At 39.0% G+C, this 17,261-nt stretch overlaps 1 protein-coding gene across 3 annotated transcripts in view; it reads right to left on the bottom strand.

Annotated features, from left to right (window-relative positions):
• Positions 1-5,080: 5,080 nt before the first annotated feature.
• The window catches only part of ZNF112 (zinc finger protein 112), a 33,769-nt gene continuing 21,588 nt past the window's right edge, over positions 5,081-17,261 (bottom strand). For 2 of the 3 annotated variants that reach the window (XM_043598668.1, XM_043598669.1), the window contains 2 exons: positions 14,695-14,790; positions 5,081-8,470 (listed from right to left, as the gene is read on the bottom strand). In XM_043598668.1, coding sequence (XP_043454603.1) covers positions 5,970-8,470; positions 14,695-14,790 — 2,597 coding nt within the window. In that variant the 3' untranslated portion in view covers positions 5,081-5,969. Of the gene's footprint in view, positions 8,490-8,732; positions 9,980-14,694; positions 14,791-17,261 lie in introns of those variants that run through there. The other variant, XM_043598671.1, reaches the window with a different exon arrangement.

Genomic DNA, 17,261 nt, shown 5'->3' with positions numbered 1-17,261 from the left:
AGGTAGTTTCCCTTTAATTCCTAGATTTTGGGTATTTTTTTTTAAGTCATGAATTGATGTTCAATTTTATAAAGTTCTTCTGCATTTAACTGAATTAGACAGCTTGACTTTTGTATATTGAAACAATCTACATTTTCAGGGACGCCGGGGTGACTCAGCCGGTTAAGCATCTGACTTCAGCCCAGGTAATGATCTCACGGTTTGTGGGTTTGAGCCCCATGTCAGGCTCTATGCTGACAACTCAGAGCCTGGATTCTGCTTCAGAGTCTGTGTCTTCTTCTCTATCTGCCCCTCTCCCGCTCATGCTCTGTCTCTCAAAAATAAATAAACGCTAAATTTATATTTTAAAAATCTACATTTTAAGTCTGTACCACTTTATGATTTATTATCCTTTTTAGAAGTTGCTGAATATGATATTTTGTTGGGGATTTTCAAGTGTATGTTCATGAAGGATATTAGTCAGTTTTCTGTTCTTAAAATGTCACTATTGGATTTTGTTATCAGGAATTTGTTATCAGGATTAGTGACTTCATAAAATGACTTAGAAAGGTTCCATGTCTATTTTTTTTGTGTGTGTGTGTGTGAAGATTTTGGTTAGAATTAGAATCATTTTTTTTCCTGAGATATTTAGCTAGAATTTGCCAGTAAAGCCATTTGCACCTGAGTTTACTTTGCTAGAAGGTTTTTTCTATAAATTTACCTTGTTTAGGAGATATGACTATCCAGGCTGTCAATTCTTGTATGCTTTGGTAATTTGTGTCTTTCAAGGAATTTGTACACTTTGTTAAAATTGTCAGTTGTATAGACATAAAGGTGTTTGTAATGTTCTCATGAAGTTGTTCCCAATATTTACAGGGACCTCAACATTTGCAAGCCATGCAGTGGGTTGACAATCTGGAACTGCTGCTCCTTGTGGTTCACAACAGGTATCACTTGCTTGATACAATTTAATTCCATTTGGATTAGAGAACATCTTTTGCATGATTTTACTTCTTTTAAATTTGGTATGGTTTGCTTTATGGCCCAGAATATGATTTGTCTTGGTGAATATTCTAAATGCACTCGAAAGTAATGTTTATTCAACCACTGAGATGTTCTCTAAGTGGCAAATAAACCGAGTTGGGTGGTAGTGTTGTTCAAGTCTTCTATATCCTTACTGATTTTCTGTCATCTTGCTTTGTCAATTACTAAGAGAAATATACTGAGTTCTCCAAAGATACTTATGGTATCCTAACAGTTTTTGCTTCATGAATTTTGAAGCTCTGTTGTTAGGTGCATACACATTTAGAATTGTATGTTACCTGATGTTCCTTTGGTAATACTGCTTATATGAATTTTTTAATATGAATATAGGTAGTCCAACTTTCTTTTGATTAGTTTTTTTTCCTTAGTCTTTTAGCCTACTTATCTCTTTATACTTAAAAAGGGTTTCTTTTTTTTTTTTTAATTTTTTTTTCAACATTTATTTATTTTTGGGACAGAGAGAGACAGAGCATGAACGGGGGAGGGGCAGAGAGAGAGGGAGACACAGAATCGGAAGCAGGCTCCAGGCTCTGAGCCATCAGCCCAGAGCCTGACGCGGGGCTCGAACTCACGGGCCGCGAGATCGTGACCTGGCTGAAGTCGGACGCCTAACCGACTGCGCCACCCAGGCGCCCCAAAAAGGGTTTCTTTAGAAGACATACAGTATATAGTTGGGTTTTACTTTTTTTATCCAATCTGACGATCTTTAAGTGGTGTGTTTAGAACATTTAATGTAATTAGAGATATCACTGGATTTGAAGTTATTATCATGCTAATATTTACTATTTCCACCATGTGCTCTATTTGTTCAGTTTTCCTGTCTGCTTTTGGATTATTTCTTATAATTCCATTTTGTCTCTACTACTGGCTTATTAGTTATATATCACTTCAATTAAAAAAAATTTTTTATGTTTATTCATTTTTGAAAGACAGAGAGAAACAGAGCACAAGCAGGGGTGGAACAGAGAGAGAAGGGGACACAGAATCTAAAGCAGGCTCCAGGCTCTGAGCTGTCAGCACAGAACCTGACGCGGGCCTTGAACTCATGAACCGTGAGATCATGACCCGAGTTGAAGTCAGATACCCAATGACTGAGCCACCCAGGCACCCCTAAATTTTTTTTAAACGGTTGTTTTGGGGCTTATAATATACACCTATAATTTTTCACAGCGTATCTTATAATATTTTTATGCCAATCCATGTAGTGTAGAACAGCATACTTCCAATTTCTTTTTGCCCTGTTTTAAGGTATTGTTATATTTTACTTTTTACATGTGCTATAAACTCACAAAACCTTGCTCACTTTTTGCTTTGGTGAATATTTTTGAGTTATTAAAAATAAGAAAAATTATATTTCTTTCTCTTTCTTTCTCATTCTCTCTTTTAATCCAAATTTATCTCTGGTATAATATTCTCTCTGCCTGTAGAAATTCCTTTAATATTTCTTGTAGTGCAGATCTACTTGTGGTGAATTGTTAGCTTTTATTCATCTGAAAAATCTTCATTTTGCATACTTTTTAAAAAGACTTTTTTTTCATTGGGCTTGGAATTTTTGATTAACAGGATTTTGTTTCAGGATTTTAAAGATATCACTCCACTGACTTCTGGCTTGAATGATGAGAAGTCTTTTTCTCATCTCTGTTCCTTGTATGTAATGTGTCCTTTTTCTCTGTCCACCGTCAATATTTCCTCTGCCTTGTTCATTTTCAGCTGTTTGGCAAGAATAGGTCTCATTTTTTTGTTTGTTTGTTTTTAAATCCTGCTTGAGCACTCTGAGGTTCTTGGATCTAGAATTGGTCTTCTACTATTTATGGAAAATTCTCAGCCATTATCTCTGCAAATATTTCTCTTCTCATTCTTGCTTTCTTCTCTTCCTAGATTTCCAATTATACATATATTAGACCATAAGAAGTTTCCCCGCAGTTCTTTGATGCTCTGTGTCCTTTACTCTGTTTTAGTTTGAATGATTTCAATTGACCTATATTCAAGTTCTCTGACACTTTCCTCAGTTTTGTTGAGCCTACTCATGAGTCCTTCAAAAGCATCCTTTATGATAAAATTTTTGTCTAGCACTTCCTATTTCACTCTTTATTAATTTCCACTCAAGTTCCCCCATCTGTTCGTGTATATTGTCTGCCCTTTTCACAAAAGCACTCAACACATCGCTCAGTTATGTAACACTTTCTGATATTCCAAAATATGGGCATCTCACTGTGTGGTTTTATTAATTGGTCTGCTGCTACTTGGCAGAGAGGGTTGTTTGTTCTTGTAATCATGTAATTTTTTGACTGAATGCCAAATAACGTGTGTCAAGTGGTAGAAATTGAAGTAAATGTTATTTTTGTCTGGAACTGGGCACAGCTATTCTGCTAAAGTGTTAGGGTGAACCAATCTGGCCAGGAGTTAAGGTGGAATTAGATTCTGTTGTTGAAATAGTTATCTTTAGTATACCACTTCAAATTTTTCTAATATTACTGGCGCTTCGGGTAGGGGCTGGAGTGTTGGAGGGTTTTTCTCAATGTTCCTTCTTCACCCTCAGCTTTTGGCCATCTCTGTATACCTGTGCCACAGCATTCTCGGTCCATATTTTTGCTGTTTTTCCAATGTAGCCTGCTACCGCTTGCCTCTAGGAACAAGCTAGCTTATTTATGGGAAACAAGGATATTCTTTATTGTCTTGGTTTAGCCTCAGTCTTGAGGGGGGGTTGGAGAGGACAGAGATCTTATGTATTTGGGGGAACTAGGACTACATAACACTACAAATGAGACATAAGCTCTCTTCCCTCACCTGTGAGCAAAAAAAAAAAAAAAAAAAAAAAAAAAGCAGGTGATACTGCCATCTTGTGAGCAATCTAAAGACAAGAGTTCACATAAAAGGACAGAGGTGAGAGAGTTAAACAAAAGCAATACAAAGCCCAGACCCACATCTTACCCTGCCTGCATCTTTTCATTTATATGAGCTGAGAAATATTTTTGGTCTAAGCAACTCTAAGTTACATTTCTTGTTACTTACAGCTAAAAGCTTCCTAAATGGTAAAACCACCATGAGCTTTCGTGATTTTCCCTTGGAAGTGATGACAGTAAAGAAATGCATTAGAAGCCCCAATGTCTGACACTGTGCAACTTGACTTAGCACCTTGAAAGCCAGGGTAAGGGAGTGCTCTGGTCGCCCCATTCATCCAACGGGAGAAATCTGAGAAAAATTATGATGCACCAGTTTATAATACTAGTGAATTGTACTAGAGCATTCTAGGCTGCATGGCCTTTGAGACCTAAAGAAATTTCACAGTAAGAAAAAGTTGCTGACACCTAATTTATTTGTATCCTTAGAAACCTAGAGAATTTTGAAAATTAACCTCACAGATTTTATTCTTTAGTTTTGGCCATAATGCCATCTAGTGAAATAAAGCGATCACATTATGGATTCTTAAATATAAAGGATGATAACTCAGTAATTACTTTGGTAAAATTGGTAAATGTTAATTGAAAAAAAAATTTAAATGAAGTACCAAAAAAAAAAAAAAAAAGACTACGCCAAAATTTTGCTGGTCAGAGAAAACTGTTGTATATATGATGGTGAGTAATCTTTCACACATTATCTATGAAACATGTATTTGAACATATATGTATGCAGACTTAAATTAACTGGATATTTTGAAGGTACAATCCACATTTTCACCGACACAATATGTATAATTCTTTCCTATCATTATAGATTGATTCCTTACTTTCTATAATTCCATTTTTATAGGAACTTGGGAGAAATTTATCTATTTATTTCTGGTTTAAAAAATTACCCTCATTGTACAAATCCCTTTATATTAAGATGGCCTTATCACAAATTATTATTCTAAGTTTCCAGGTGGAAATCAGTCAGACCAGTGTCATATGTAAGAGATGAATCACTGGGTTGTACTCCTGAAGCCAAGACTACACTGTATGTTAACTAAGATGAATTTAAATTAAAAAAAAAAAAAGTTTCCAATAAAAATTTTGACTAAAAACAAAAATCAAATCAAAAGAACTTTGACAGAAACGTGAAGACTAAAAAAGCAAAGTATTGTAATTTTGACATTTATTAAGAAAGTACTTTTCATTAGCAACCATTTCTGACACTTTGCAAATATTACAGGAAAACTCTGCCTTAACACACAGGGCAGGAGTAAAAAGTCAATTATGTAAAATGCAGTGCAACCAGAAACATTATTTATCAATTTGTACTGTCATTTAAAGTGCACATATGTGTACACACACACACACACACACACAGCGCTAAACTTAAACTGATGGAATACTGTATAGAAAGAGACCAAATGATAAGAATTTAGCTCATCCCTGTTTAAGACAAGACAAAGGATGGGAACCAATCCCAACAGGGTTACAACCCAATTCGTGTAATTTCAGATGACAATATTGCTTGATATTCTACATTTCAAATATTTTCCCACTTGAAGTGCTTATGTTAAGGTTACTTGCAGGATTCCTCCTCCAAATACATTTTTAAATGATCTTTTTGGGGTAAATAAGCTTAATAAAATTTTCAAACATGACACTTTTATACATTTTTAGTCATTTAGTAAAAAGTACTGAGCACCTCCACTGAGTTATGCAATGTCATGGTTTTAAAAACTCAGTAAATAAGTGAAGCCCCTTTTCTCATTAAGCTTACATTAAACATAGATTTAGGCACGCTCTTCACTGTACTTTTGTTACTCTGGTCTTTTATAAGCCCTAGTACAAGTCACGTGCAATGAATCTTAAAATTGTGAGAAAACCCCTTACGGAGACTCTCTTGTTAGATGTCTCCATAGTGTGGTCTCCTGACTATTGTGAATGTTGAGGCTGGGCAGAAACATTTTCATGAAAGAAATTTTGTCTACTATAAGAACTCTAGGGAGTGGAAAATTTCAGTTCCCATTTGAGGACTTCAAAACAAATATAATGGTTTTATAGATCTTCATTTCTGTATGGATTCTCTGATGAAGGATAATCCTTACCATACTCTTCGCTTTTATAGAATTTGTCACCACTATGGACTCTCTGATGAATAAGTAGACCTGAGCTCCAACGGAAACCCTTACCACACGCATCACATTTGTATGGTTTCTCTCCTGTGTGGACTCTCTGATGAGCCTGAAGGTTTGATCTCTGACTGAAGCCCTTTCCACACACCTCACATTTGTATGGTTTTTCCCCAGTGTGGACTCTGTGATGAGCTTGAAGACTTGAAAACCCACTGAAACCTTTACCACACTGTTCACATTTATAGGGCCTCCCTTCTGTGTGGACCCTCTGATGCGCTTGAAGACGTGAACTCTCACTGAAGCCCTTTGTGCATACCTCACATTTGTATGGTTTCCCTCCTGTGTGGACCCTCCGATGTGCTTCAAGACGTGAACTCTGACTAAAACCCTTCCCACACATCTCACATTTATATGGTTTCACTCTAGTGTGGACTCTTTGATGACCTTGAAGATATGCTCTCTGACTGAAGCCCTTCCCACATACCTCACATATATATGGTCTCTCTCCAGTGTGGACACTCTGATGGCTTTGAAGATAAGATCTCTGACTGAAGCTCTTACCACACTCATCACATTGGTATGGCTTCTCTCCTGTGTGGACTCTCTGGTGGGCCAGGAGGGTTGAGGCCTTACTGAAGCCCTTACCACATTCTCCACATTTATAGGGTTTCTCTCCTGTATGAACCCTCTGATGAATTTGAAGATTAAAGCTCCAACTGAATCCCTTCCCACACTCCTCACATTTGAATGGTTTTTCTCCAGTGTGAACTCTCTGGTGGCCTTGAAGGTGTGAACTCCGACTGAAGCCCTTCCCACACTCCTCGCACTTGTATGGTTTTTCTCCAGTGTGAACTCTCTGGTGGCCTTGAAGGTATGAATTGCGACTAAAGCCCTTCCCACACTCTTCACATTTGTATGGTTTTTCTCCAGTGTGGACTCTCTGATGGGCTTGAAGGTATGAACTCCGACTGAATCCTTTATCACACTCCTCACATTTATAAGGTTTCTCTCCTGTGTGGACTCTCTGGTGAACATTAAGAACTGATCTATGACTGAAGCCTTTACCGCATGCATTGCATTTGTACGGTTTCTCTCCAGTGTGGACTCTCTGATGATCTTTCAGTTTTGAACTCCAACTGAAGCCATTCCCACAGTCCTTGTAAGCTTTCTCTCCGATGTGAATTTTCTGATGACCTTGAAGATATGAATTTTGGCTGAAGCTGTTACCACATGCATAATGTTTATATGGTTGTTCCCTAGTATGGACTATCTGAAGGTCCTGCAAATGTGAGTCCAGACTGAAGTTATTACCACATTCCTCAGAACTATAAGGAATCTCTTCCATGTGAACTCTATGCTGAATGTTAAGATTTGAGCCACAAAGAAAACCCTTCTCATATTCTACATCTGTGTAGAGTTTCTCTCCAGTGTGGATTTTCTGGTAGACTTGGAGACAAGAACTCTGATTAAAGACATCCCCATTCTCCTCATATTCATGGGGTTTCTCCTTAGTATGGATCCTAAAAATACTATTAAGGTCTAAGCTATGATCGAAGGCTTTCTCATAAATATTGCATCTATAGGACGTCTGTCCCGTGTGAATAAGTCCACAAGTGTTGAGAGAGGAGAGCTGACTGAAGTTCTCACCATATCCACATTTATATGGCTTCTCTTCTGTATGTACTCTCTGATGGGATTGCAGAGGTGAACTCTCAAAGACACAATCATCTCTTCTATGAACACTTTGATGAAGATGAAGAACTGAACTATAACTACAGCCCTTTCCACATGGACTATAGGTATGGGTTTTCCCTTCTAAGTGTAACTGCTGATAAACTTCAGAGTTGGAGTCGTCACTGAAGGCTTTTCTGTACTCATTACAGGAGTAGGGCTTTTGCCCCATTTTGATTAAGTCTTGATTAAGCAGCGAAACCTTCATGAGGTTTTCTCCACAGTCATGGCAGCTGTAAATTTTTTCTGATCTGTGTACTCCCAGGTTATCATTGTGTGGCGTGATCCAACTGGTGCTGTCACACTTACAGAAATTATTTTTCATCAAAATTTGCTGACACCTACACTGATAATTATGTGACTCTGTCAGATACATTTTCCTCCAAGAATGCTGGGCTCTCCAAGATGGAAATTCTTGACTTTTTATGCAATTGGAAACATCCTCTATATGAGTCAATATATAGTTCTCATCTTCGGGAACATGAACTGGCACTCCTGCCCAAACCTGGCAGGGGAAATCACCTGGGTTTTGCAACTGAGAAACATTCCTTTGAAAATTTTTCATGGCATCTTGACACCTGGTTAACCCGCCTGTACTTTGTTGCCAGGTCTTCCGGGAAGAAGGCTCTTTGGGGGAAATGTAGCCTAATCCCACTGCTTGACTACTCTCCATATTATGTTGACTCTTGGCTCCTATAATGATAAAGAGAATTTATTTATTTATTTATTATTTTTTTTTCAACGTTTATTTATTTTTGGGACAGAGAGAGACAGAGCATGAACAGGGGAGGGGTAGAGAGAGAGGGAGACACAGAATCGGAAACAGGCTCCAGGCTCTGAGCCATCAGCCCAGAGCCCGACGCGGGGCTCGAACTCACGGACCGCGAGATCGTGACCTGGCTGAAGTCGGATGCTTAACCGACTGCGCCACCCAGGCGCCCCCGATAAAGAGAATTTAGATATGTGCAGAAGTGGAAGTTTTTATTCAGAGACTTTAAGATTTTGCACTTAGATCACGACATGAAATTACAAGAAAATTCATGTTACTATGTCTAAGAATACTTAGGAAATGGCTCTGGTTCTTCTTCAGTTGTATCAGGAATATAAGTAAGGTCCACATAATTCAAGCTACCTGTATGCCTCAAAATCAGGGCTTTGCAACGCAACCTGGAAATATCAAACATGGTGGCCCTGTTCAAAAGGTCTAGTAAAACCATATACATATTATTTATGGGTTTATCATGGATTGCCTGGAGATCCCAAGAAGGGGGAATTCTCAAATTGGGAAGAATGGAGATTCAAGTGGACAAAAAACTTTTTTTCTCTCTGGCATGTGGGTATGGCAATGTTTTCATCTGTATGTGTGTTAGGAGACAGTGTTAAATACCGTGCAAAGGTAAACACGGACGTTTATGCATGAGGCATCATAGGGCCCCTATAAACTCTTTATCTTCATGCGAATAATAAATTCTTCTAAGTCACTGTAAGCCATATCACTTTCACCTCTTTTCAAAAGATATTTCACAATTAGCAAGGGCCATCGTATAGGTCAGAATGTGAAACACTGTGACAGAATTCAACTCCAAAGACATCAGGGGAAAAAAGGAGGCTGAGGGAGGTGAGCACAGCCAAGTTCCCTGGCACCTGGAGGTGTACTTTGAGGCAAATCACCAAAAACCAAAAGCTCAATGAACACTGACTTTGGCTTGTGTCCTTTTAGTGGAAAAATAATGTTCAGAAAATCTGAAGCACCAGAAGAGTTGAAGACAGGCACATTTGGGTAGAAGTGGTTTGTCACTTAGTTATTAACACTCAGCTTCCTAGCAGACAGCGGATCCTCAAATCCAAGAGTACCTCCCTACCGACACTGGATTCAGCAGGGCTGACATCATAACATGTACCTTCCTAACACCCGGCAGCACATTAATTCTCTATAGCATCCAGAAAAGAAAGCAGTAAAACAGAACTAAGAGGGCATGAAGATATGTTGTTTTTCATGGGAAGGTGGTGGTGGCGATTTTGCCACAAGGCCGAAAAGCTGCATGAGAGGCAGGGCTACACTCAGGGTAGCACCTGCTGATGAGAAAAGCAAAGGTCGCAGGAATCTCTTCTGGATTGAGTCTTTTTAACTTTTAAACTAATCTCAAAACAGTGTATTTCTTCTTGTATAAAATCTTACCAGTAAACCCATACTATCTCCAACTTTATTTTTTTTTAGTTTTGCCTTTTATTTTTTTTCCAATTAAAATTTTTATTTTACTGAAAATGTTTTATTAAGGTTAATTCTCTTCCATAAATATTTTTTTTTTAATTTAAATTCAAATTAGTTAACATAGCGTGTAGTCTTGGCTTTAGGAGCAGAACCCAGTGATTCATCTCTTACGTATGACAACCTAGGGCTCATCCCGAAAAGTGCCCTGCTTAAGGCCCATCACCCATTTAACTCAGCCCCCCACCCACTTTGTCTACTATCCCCAACTTTAAAAAAAAAAAGAAGAGAAGAGAAAAGAAAAGAAAAGATAAGAAAAGAAAAGAAAAAAGAAAAGAGAAAAGAAAAGAAAAGAAAAGAAAAAAGAAAAGAAAAGAAAGGAAAATGCCACACTGATGACTAGGGTGGCACTAGGCTGTGGGACACTGCAGTAACTTCAGGGTAACACTTTATGGCACATCCATACATAACGCCTCTCAATACTTCAAAAAAAGCCAAACACTTAGTGATGTCTCTGGCTTCTCAAAAGCAAAGTTTCCAGTTATTACACTAATATTTTATCACTTAAACATGAAATGCAGGGACATACCACAGGAGGCAGACAAAGTTAATAGCTTATATGTGAGAAGTTTGGTGTCCAGCTGGAGTTCATCATAATCCTCTAGTTTTGCTTGGTATCATCAAAAACACTCAGTATGCATCCATAAAGATACAGTTTAAATACTTTATATCTTTTGGGACTGACGTGGTGGCTTGAGGACATGAAAAGAGGCTTGCTGATCAAAACCCAGTTTTTTACAAAGCAGCTTTTTCAACAGAAATTTGTACATAGTTTTTGATATGACTGTCTCAAATATTTAAGAGATTAAAGTTTCGTCTTGACCAGTGGCTTCACAATGTGAAAGTGTTACAGGAAGGGGAAAAAGGTCATTTTACTTAGTTTCAGGCTCTATGGAAAAGATCACACATTTAATGACATTAACTTTAATTTCCTTTAGCCAGTGGTGTGTACCAAAACACCTTGTCGTTTCCTTTCCCTCTCTCAACATTTAGGTTCTCTCTTAGTATCAATGGCAGGGTGCTGATAAGAAATTGTGTTAAATCAAATTCATAAACGAACTGAATAAATGAATTTGATGGAGAAAATATGCACTGCAAAAAAACACTAAAAGGTATTGTTAAGGTGCACCTGGGTGGCTCAGTAGGCTGAGCATCTGACTCTTGATTTTGGCTCAGGTTATGATCCCAGTCAGGCTATGGTCCCAGGATTGTGGGATCGATCCCTGCATCAGGCTCTGTGCTGTGGAGCCTGCTTAAGATTCTCTCTCTCCCTCCACCCCTCCCAAGCTCGCTCTCTCTCTCACTGTCTCTCTCAAAAAAAAATCTTATTTGAAGAAAGCTGAGAATTTATTTCATCTTCTTAGTAGTCCTTTAGCTTTAGAGGTTGAGAAAGTCAATCATTCCAACACCCTCTATGAACCAATTCAATAACAAAAATTTTATATGTGTTGTAAATACCAAATAATCCCTTTAAACGGTTAGCTATAATGAATTAAGAAAAAAAAAATCTCAGTTTAGATTTTCTTTTTCTCTTCTCCTTTAATATAAATTAGTCAAGAATATCAACTCAGGCAATCCAGGCTGAGATGAGCCTGCATTCTTACTGAGCTTTTTAAATAGTAAGAGAAACCAAGGCATTTTGCAGGCAGTAGAGGATAAAGTAACAATAATGTTTGGATTACAAATATTTACAAAGCTGGCTACTCTCCTAACCACATCTGAGACTTAGCTCTATCAGAGTATATTTAACCTTTGAGGATTTCTTGTCTGTCTCCACTGCTTTACCCCATGATTAAATGAGTTCTTTCTTTTTGGAGGGTTCTTAATTATCATTTCTTCAACAGATATAGGCTTATTCAGATCGTCTGTTTCTTCTTGCGTAAGTTTTGGCAAATCACGTCTTTCAAAGAATTGGCCCATTTCATTGAGGCTATCATATTTGCATAGAGTTTGTCCACAGTATTCCTTTATTATTCTTTTAATGCCCACAGGACCTGGGTGATGTCCCCTCCTTCATGTCTGATAATAGTAATTTGTATCCTCTCTCTTTTTTTCTTGGTTTGCCTGGCTAGAAGCTTACTGGTTTTAATGATTTTTCCAAGAGCCAGTCTTTGTTTTCATTTTTTTCTCCATTGGCTTCCTGTTTTCTACTTGATTTCTGCTCTAATTCTTATTATTTCCTCTCTTCTGCTTCCTTTGGATTTAATTTGCTCTCCTTTCTCTAGTTTACTACAGTAGGACCTTAGACAATTGATTTTAGAGCTTCTCTTCCAACATATGCCTTCAGGGCTTTAAGTTTCCCTCCTAGTACTGCTGCCACCGCGTCCTACAAATTTTTATGAGCTGTGTTTTCATTTTCATTTAGTTCAAAATATTTTTAAATTTCTCTTGAGATTCTACTTTGACCCACGTAGTATTTACAAGTGTGCTGTTGAGTCTCTATGCATTTCGGGATTTTCCAGTTACTTAGTTTATTGATTTCTAGTATAACTCAATTGTGATCTGAGAGCACAATTGTATGATTTCTATTTTTTTTTTAATGTGTTAAGATGTGTCTTATGGCCCAGAACGTGGTCTATCTTGGTGGATGTCCCACATGAGCTTGAGAAGAATTCTCTCTCTAGTCATCCATGTGAAAAATGGCTCCAGCACCCAACTTGCCACAAAGCTATAATTTTAGAATCGCAGTTTTAATTCAGTCCAAGGGGAAACATATAATGTATGAAAACAAGAACAGGTTATGTAGAGTGGGAGCAGAGGGGGTGAGATGCAGGAAACAAAGACTCCCCTTTATATTAGAGCATAAAATTGGCCAGCCTATCACAGTGTGAGATCTGATATCAGAACCACTATTAATGATCAAAAGTTACTAAGCATATGTGTAACTTAAAACACGGATTTGTCTTATTTTATTCGCAACGTGCCACTTTACCCACATTTTCTTTATGTCTGAAGTTAGTTAAGGCAAATGTGGTAAGTTTTCTATTAAAAAGTAAGTTGTGGCGAGGAATTGTAATTCTGGATAAACATGTCTGGCACACGTAAGACATCACCAAATATTTATGAAAGGTTGTGTTAAAACTTTAGGTGTAGTTAAGGTTAAGTTGACATATAAAGTTAAGTCACAATTGCAGCAATTATTAACACAGTGACGTTTGATATCCCAATTAAGCCATAGCAGAATTAAAATTATCAAAGGAAACAGAGAACAGCTGTCTGAGACCCACGGATAGGCATGGGAAGTTTCTCTGTTCAGTGCCAGATAAATATATAACATATGCAATAAATTTACATAATAAAATATATAAAAAATAAAATGGAATATGATTCAGCCATAAAGAAGAAAAGCATCTTGCCATTTGTGACAACATGGATGGACCTTGAGCCATTATGCTGGGTGAAGTATGTCAGACAGAGAAAGACAAACACCATAGGATCTCTCTTATATGAAGAATTTTAAAAACAACAAAACACTAAGCTTGCAGATATAGAGAAGAGATGGTGGTTTTGAGAGGGCAGGGATAGGGGTGGGAGAAATAGGTGAACTGATGGTTTTGCGGGCTTAAGTTTAAACAAATTGAATAAGAATTTTAAGGGGCGTCTGGATGGCTCAGTTGGTTAAGCATCCAACTTCGGCTCAGGTTATGATCTCACGGTTCATGGGTTCGAGCCCTGTGTGGGCTGTGTCTGTGCTGACAGCTCAGAGCCTGGAGCCTGCTTCAGATTCTGTGTGTGTCTCTCTCTCTCACACAAAAACAAATATTCATTTAAAAAATTTAAAAAAAAAAAAGAATTTTAAGATAACTGGGGCACCTGGGTGGCTCAGCTGGTTAAGCGGCCAACTCTTGAGCTGGCTAAGGCCACGATCTCACAGTTTGTGGGATGGAGCCCCGTGTCCACGCCATCAGTGTGGAGCCTGCTTCGGATTCCCTCTCTCCTCTCCCCTGCTGACACACCCTCTCTCTCTCTCAAAATAAATAATACAGTTTAAAAAAAAAAAAAAAGAATTTTAAGAAAACTGTAGCTAGGTCAAGAGACTGTTCAGATGCTAGAGGATGAAAAGAGAGGACAGAACGGAAAGATAAAGAGCTGGGCATTTGAATAGGAAGTAAGTGCAAGAGTGTCTCAGTTGAAACCGCTGCGTGGGAAGAATCAGCTGTGATGTTGGCATCGATCACTTTTGATCCTGACTTTGGTTGACTGGCTAGCCTCAATCTTCTAAGAATAATGGCTACGTGTCTATAGATACTCAAGGACACCTAAATGATTAGAATCAGGACAGGCATTCATCAGAAAACAAACAACGCTCTGGAGCATCCCTCGATTGTGTGGATTTATTTTACGCCTACCAGCTGTCTCAAGGGGGCACTGAAGACAGCGAGGGCCATGCCTCTGTTTAACCAAGCCATTCATTCAAGGCAAAGAGAAAAGCAAGTCAAGTGAGCTGAAGCAGAAGCGTGACCATGACGGGTCTCCTGGGCAGCAGTGGGGCGGTGCGGAACAGAATGAGTGAGCGGAAATAAACACAGGGGAATATGTGAAAAGCCAGAGGAAGCTGAGGGGACAGACGCCTTAGGGCCTGACCTGTTCTGACTCATGTCTTAGGAGAGGCTCTCTAGCTGCTGTGTTACTACAGGGCGGCTCTTACCGAAACACCCATCTCTCTGGGTTTCTGTCTCCATCATCAACAGCTTTTCTTCTCTCTCCAACTGGGATATAAGCTCTGGTTTGAAGGGCTGATTCCCTGTAGAAAGGCAAGGACAGCAGAAGTTTTAAGTTTGACGAAATCCAAGTGATCTTTTTTTTTTTTTTTTCTTTTTTCCGAATCATGCTTTTGGTGTCTAAGAACTCCCTGCCTAATGCAAGGTCATGAAGAATTTCTCCTGCGTTTCCTTCTAGAAGTTTCACACTTTTACATTTTCCATTCAGTCTCTTAACCATTTTGAGTTAATTTTTTGGTGAGGTGCGAGGCATGGATATAGGCGCATACAGAAGTCCAAATGTTTCAGCACCCTCTGTTGAGAAGACTATACTTTCGAGGCGCCTGGGTGGCTCAGTCGGTTAAGAGTTCGACTGCGGCTCAGGTTATGATCTCACGGTTCATGGGTTCGAGCCCCACATGGGCTCTGTGCTGACAGCTCGGAGCCTGGAGCCTGCTTCGGATTCTGTGTCTCATTCTCTCTCTGCCCCTCTCCAACTTGTGCTCTATTAAAAATAAATAAATGTAAAAAAAAAATCTTTAAAAATAAAATCTTAGGGGCGTCTGGGTGGCTCAGTCGGTTAAGGGTCCAACTTAGGCTCAAGTCATGATCTCGCAGTTTGTGAGTTCGAGCCCCGGATCGGGTTCTGTGCTGACAGCTCGGAGCCTGGAGCCTGCTTCAGATTCTGTGTCTCCCTCTCTCTCTGCCCCTCTCCTGCTCATGCTCTGTCTCTCAAAAATAAATATACATTAAAAAAGTAAAAAAAAAAAAAAAATTTTTAAAGACTATACATTCTCCATTAAATTGCTGTGGCACCTGTAATGAATCTAAAATAGTTTCAGAGGGGTGCCTGGGTGGCTCAGTCGGTTAAGCATCCGACTTCAGCTCAGGTCGTGATCTCGCGGTCTGTGGGTTCCAGCCCCGCATCAGGCTCTGTGCTGACAGCCCAGAGCCTGGAGCCTGTTTCAGATTCTGTCTCCCTCTCTCTGACCCTCCCCCGTTCATGCTCTGTCTCTCTCTGTCTCAAAAATAAATAAAGGTTAAAAAAAAAATAGTTTCAGAACGGCTTGTTCCTTACCACTACAATAAGCAAATCCACTAAAAATTGTTCAAGATCCCGGTTTCATTCCTCTACCCCCCCCCCCATTGTACCTAATGCTAAGGTGATATGATATAGTTACGTGCTATGTTCCTTAGCTATTTCCATAAGTTCTTTTCTCTCTTCAGGGTGGCTATGGTATTAGTTTCAAATATAATTTAACTTTTCTTTCAGCTTTAGACTGTCGCGCCTTCGCATTCTTCATTTTTTACTGTTTTTTTCTTATTTAATTTTTATCATGTGGTGAACTAGCATATTTTCAAGAGTCCAGACCAGACAGAAAGGCACACTCAAATGAATGTGACACACCTCTTCCACACTCTTACCTCCCACCCACTGTAAGAGACTAACTTCATGATTTTCTGATTAATCCTTCTTGGGTTTCTTCTTACAAAGACAAGCAGATATACATAGATTTCCTTATTTCCCCTTCGTTCTTACACGAGTTGTGGTATACTATTAATGCTCTTTTGCACTGTACTATCTTTATGTTTATTTACTTACTTACTTATTTGTTCATTCTGAGGGAGAGCAAACCAGGGAGGGGCAGAGAGAGAAGGAGAGAGAAATCCCCAACAGGGTCTGTGTTGTCAGTGCAGAGCCTGACACGGGGCTTGAACTCATGAACTGTGAGATCATGACCTGAGCCAAAACCGAGAGTCAGATGCTTAACCGACTGAGCCACCCGGGCACCACTGCACTTTGCTATCTTTAGGGAAAATTTCTAGAAGCGAATTGCCGGGACCATTGCTGAATAACTGTCAAATTCCCCTCCTTCAGGACCGTATCATCTTGCGTTCCTACTTTCAATGCATGAGAGTGCTCTATTTCCCGCCACTTTGCCCAAAAAAGTATAGTGTTGGAATTTTTGCTCATCTCATGGGTGAGGAATGGTATTTCAGTATAATTTTATGTAACATTTCTCTTATTTTTAATGAGAGTGAAATATCTACTCCTATGTATGCATGTACTTACATGTATGTGAATGTATGCGTGCGTGCGTGTGCATGCGCGCGCGCGCGCACACACACACACACACACACACACACACACTCCTACCTGCTAGTTCTATCCCCTGAGGCCAAGAAACAAAGCCACCACAGTGTCAGTGACACTGGAGGCTAGGTATCCGGACCTTGTTGTTAGATACCACGCTCCAAGAAATGGATGATTCCAGAGCGAGGGTAAAGTAAAAGAGAGACAGAGAACAGCATGCTATGCCATCAAGTAGAGAAGTGCTCGAAACAAGGATGGGGGGATACTACAAAAGTCCAAATTGGGAGCCATTTTAGCACCCAAATAATTACAGTAATATTACGATCCATTAAAAAAAAAAGTCGCAAGTCCCTACAAATAAACAAATGGTTAAGGCGTAGGGGGCTCTTGCTTTACTGTAGAATGCCAAGAGCTGACTGC

This window comes from Prionailurus bengalensis, chromosome E2, assembly GCF_016509475.1.
Source record: "Prionailurus bengalensis isolate Pbe53 chromosome E2, Fcat_Pben_1.1_paternal_pri, whole genome shotgun sequence".
NCBI lineage: Eukaryota > Metazoa > Chordata > Mammalia > Carnivora > Felidae > Prionailurus > Prionailurus bengalensis.
The sequence above is the reverse complement of the archived record's forward strand: the minus strand, read 5'-3'. Positions and strand labels throughout refer to the sequence as shown.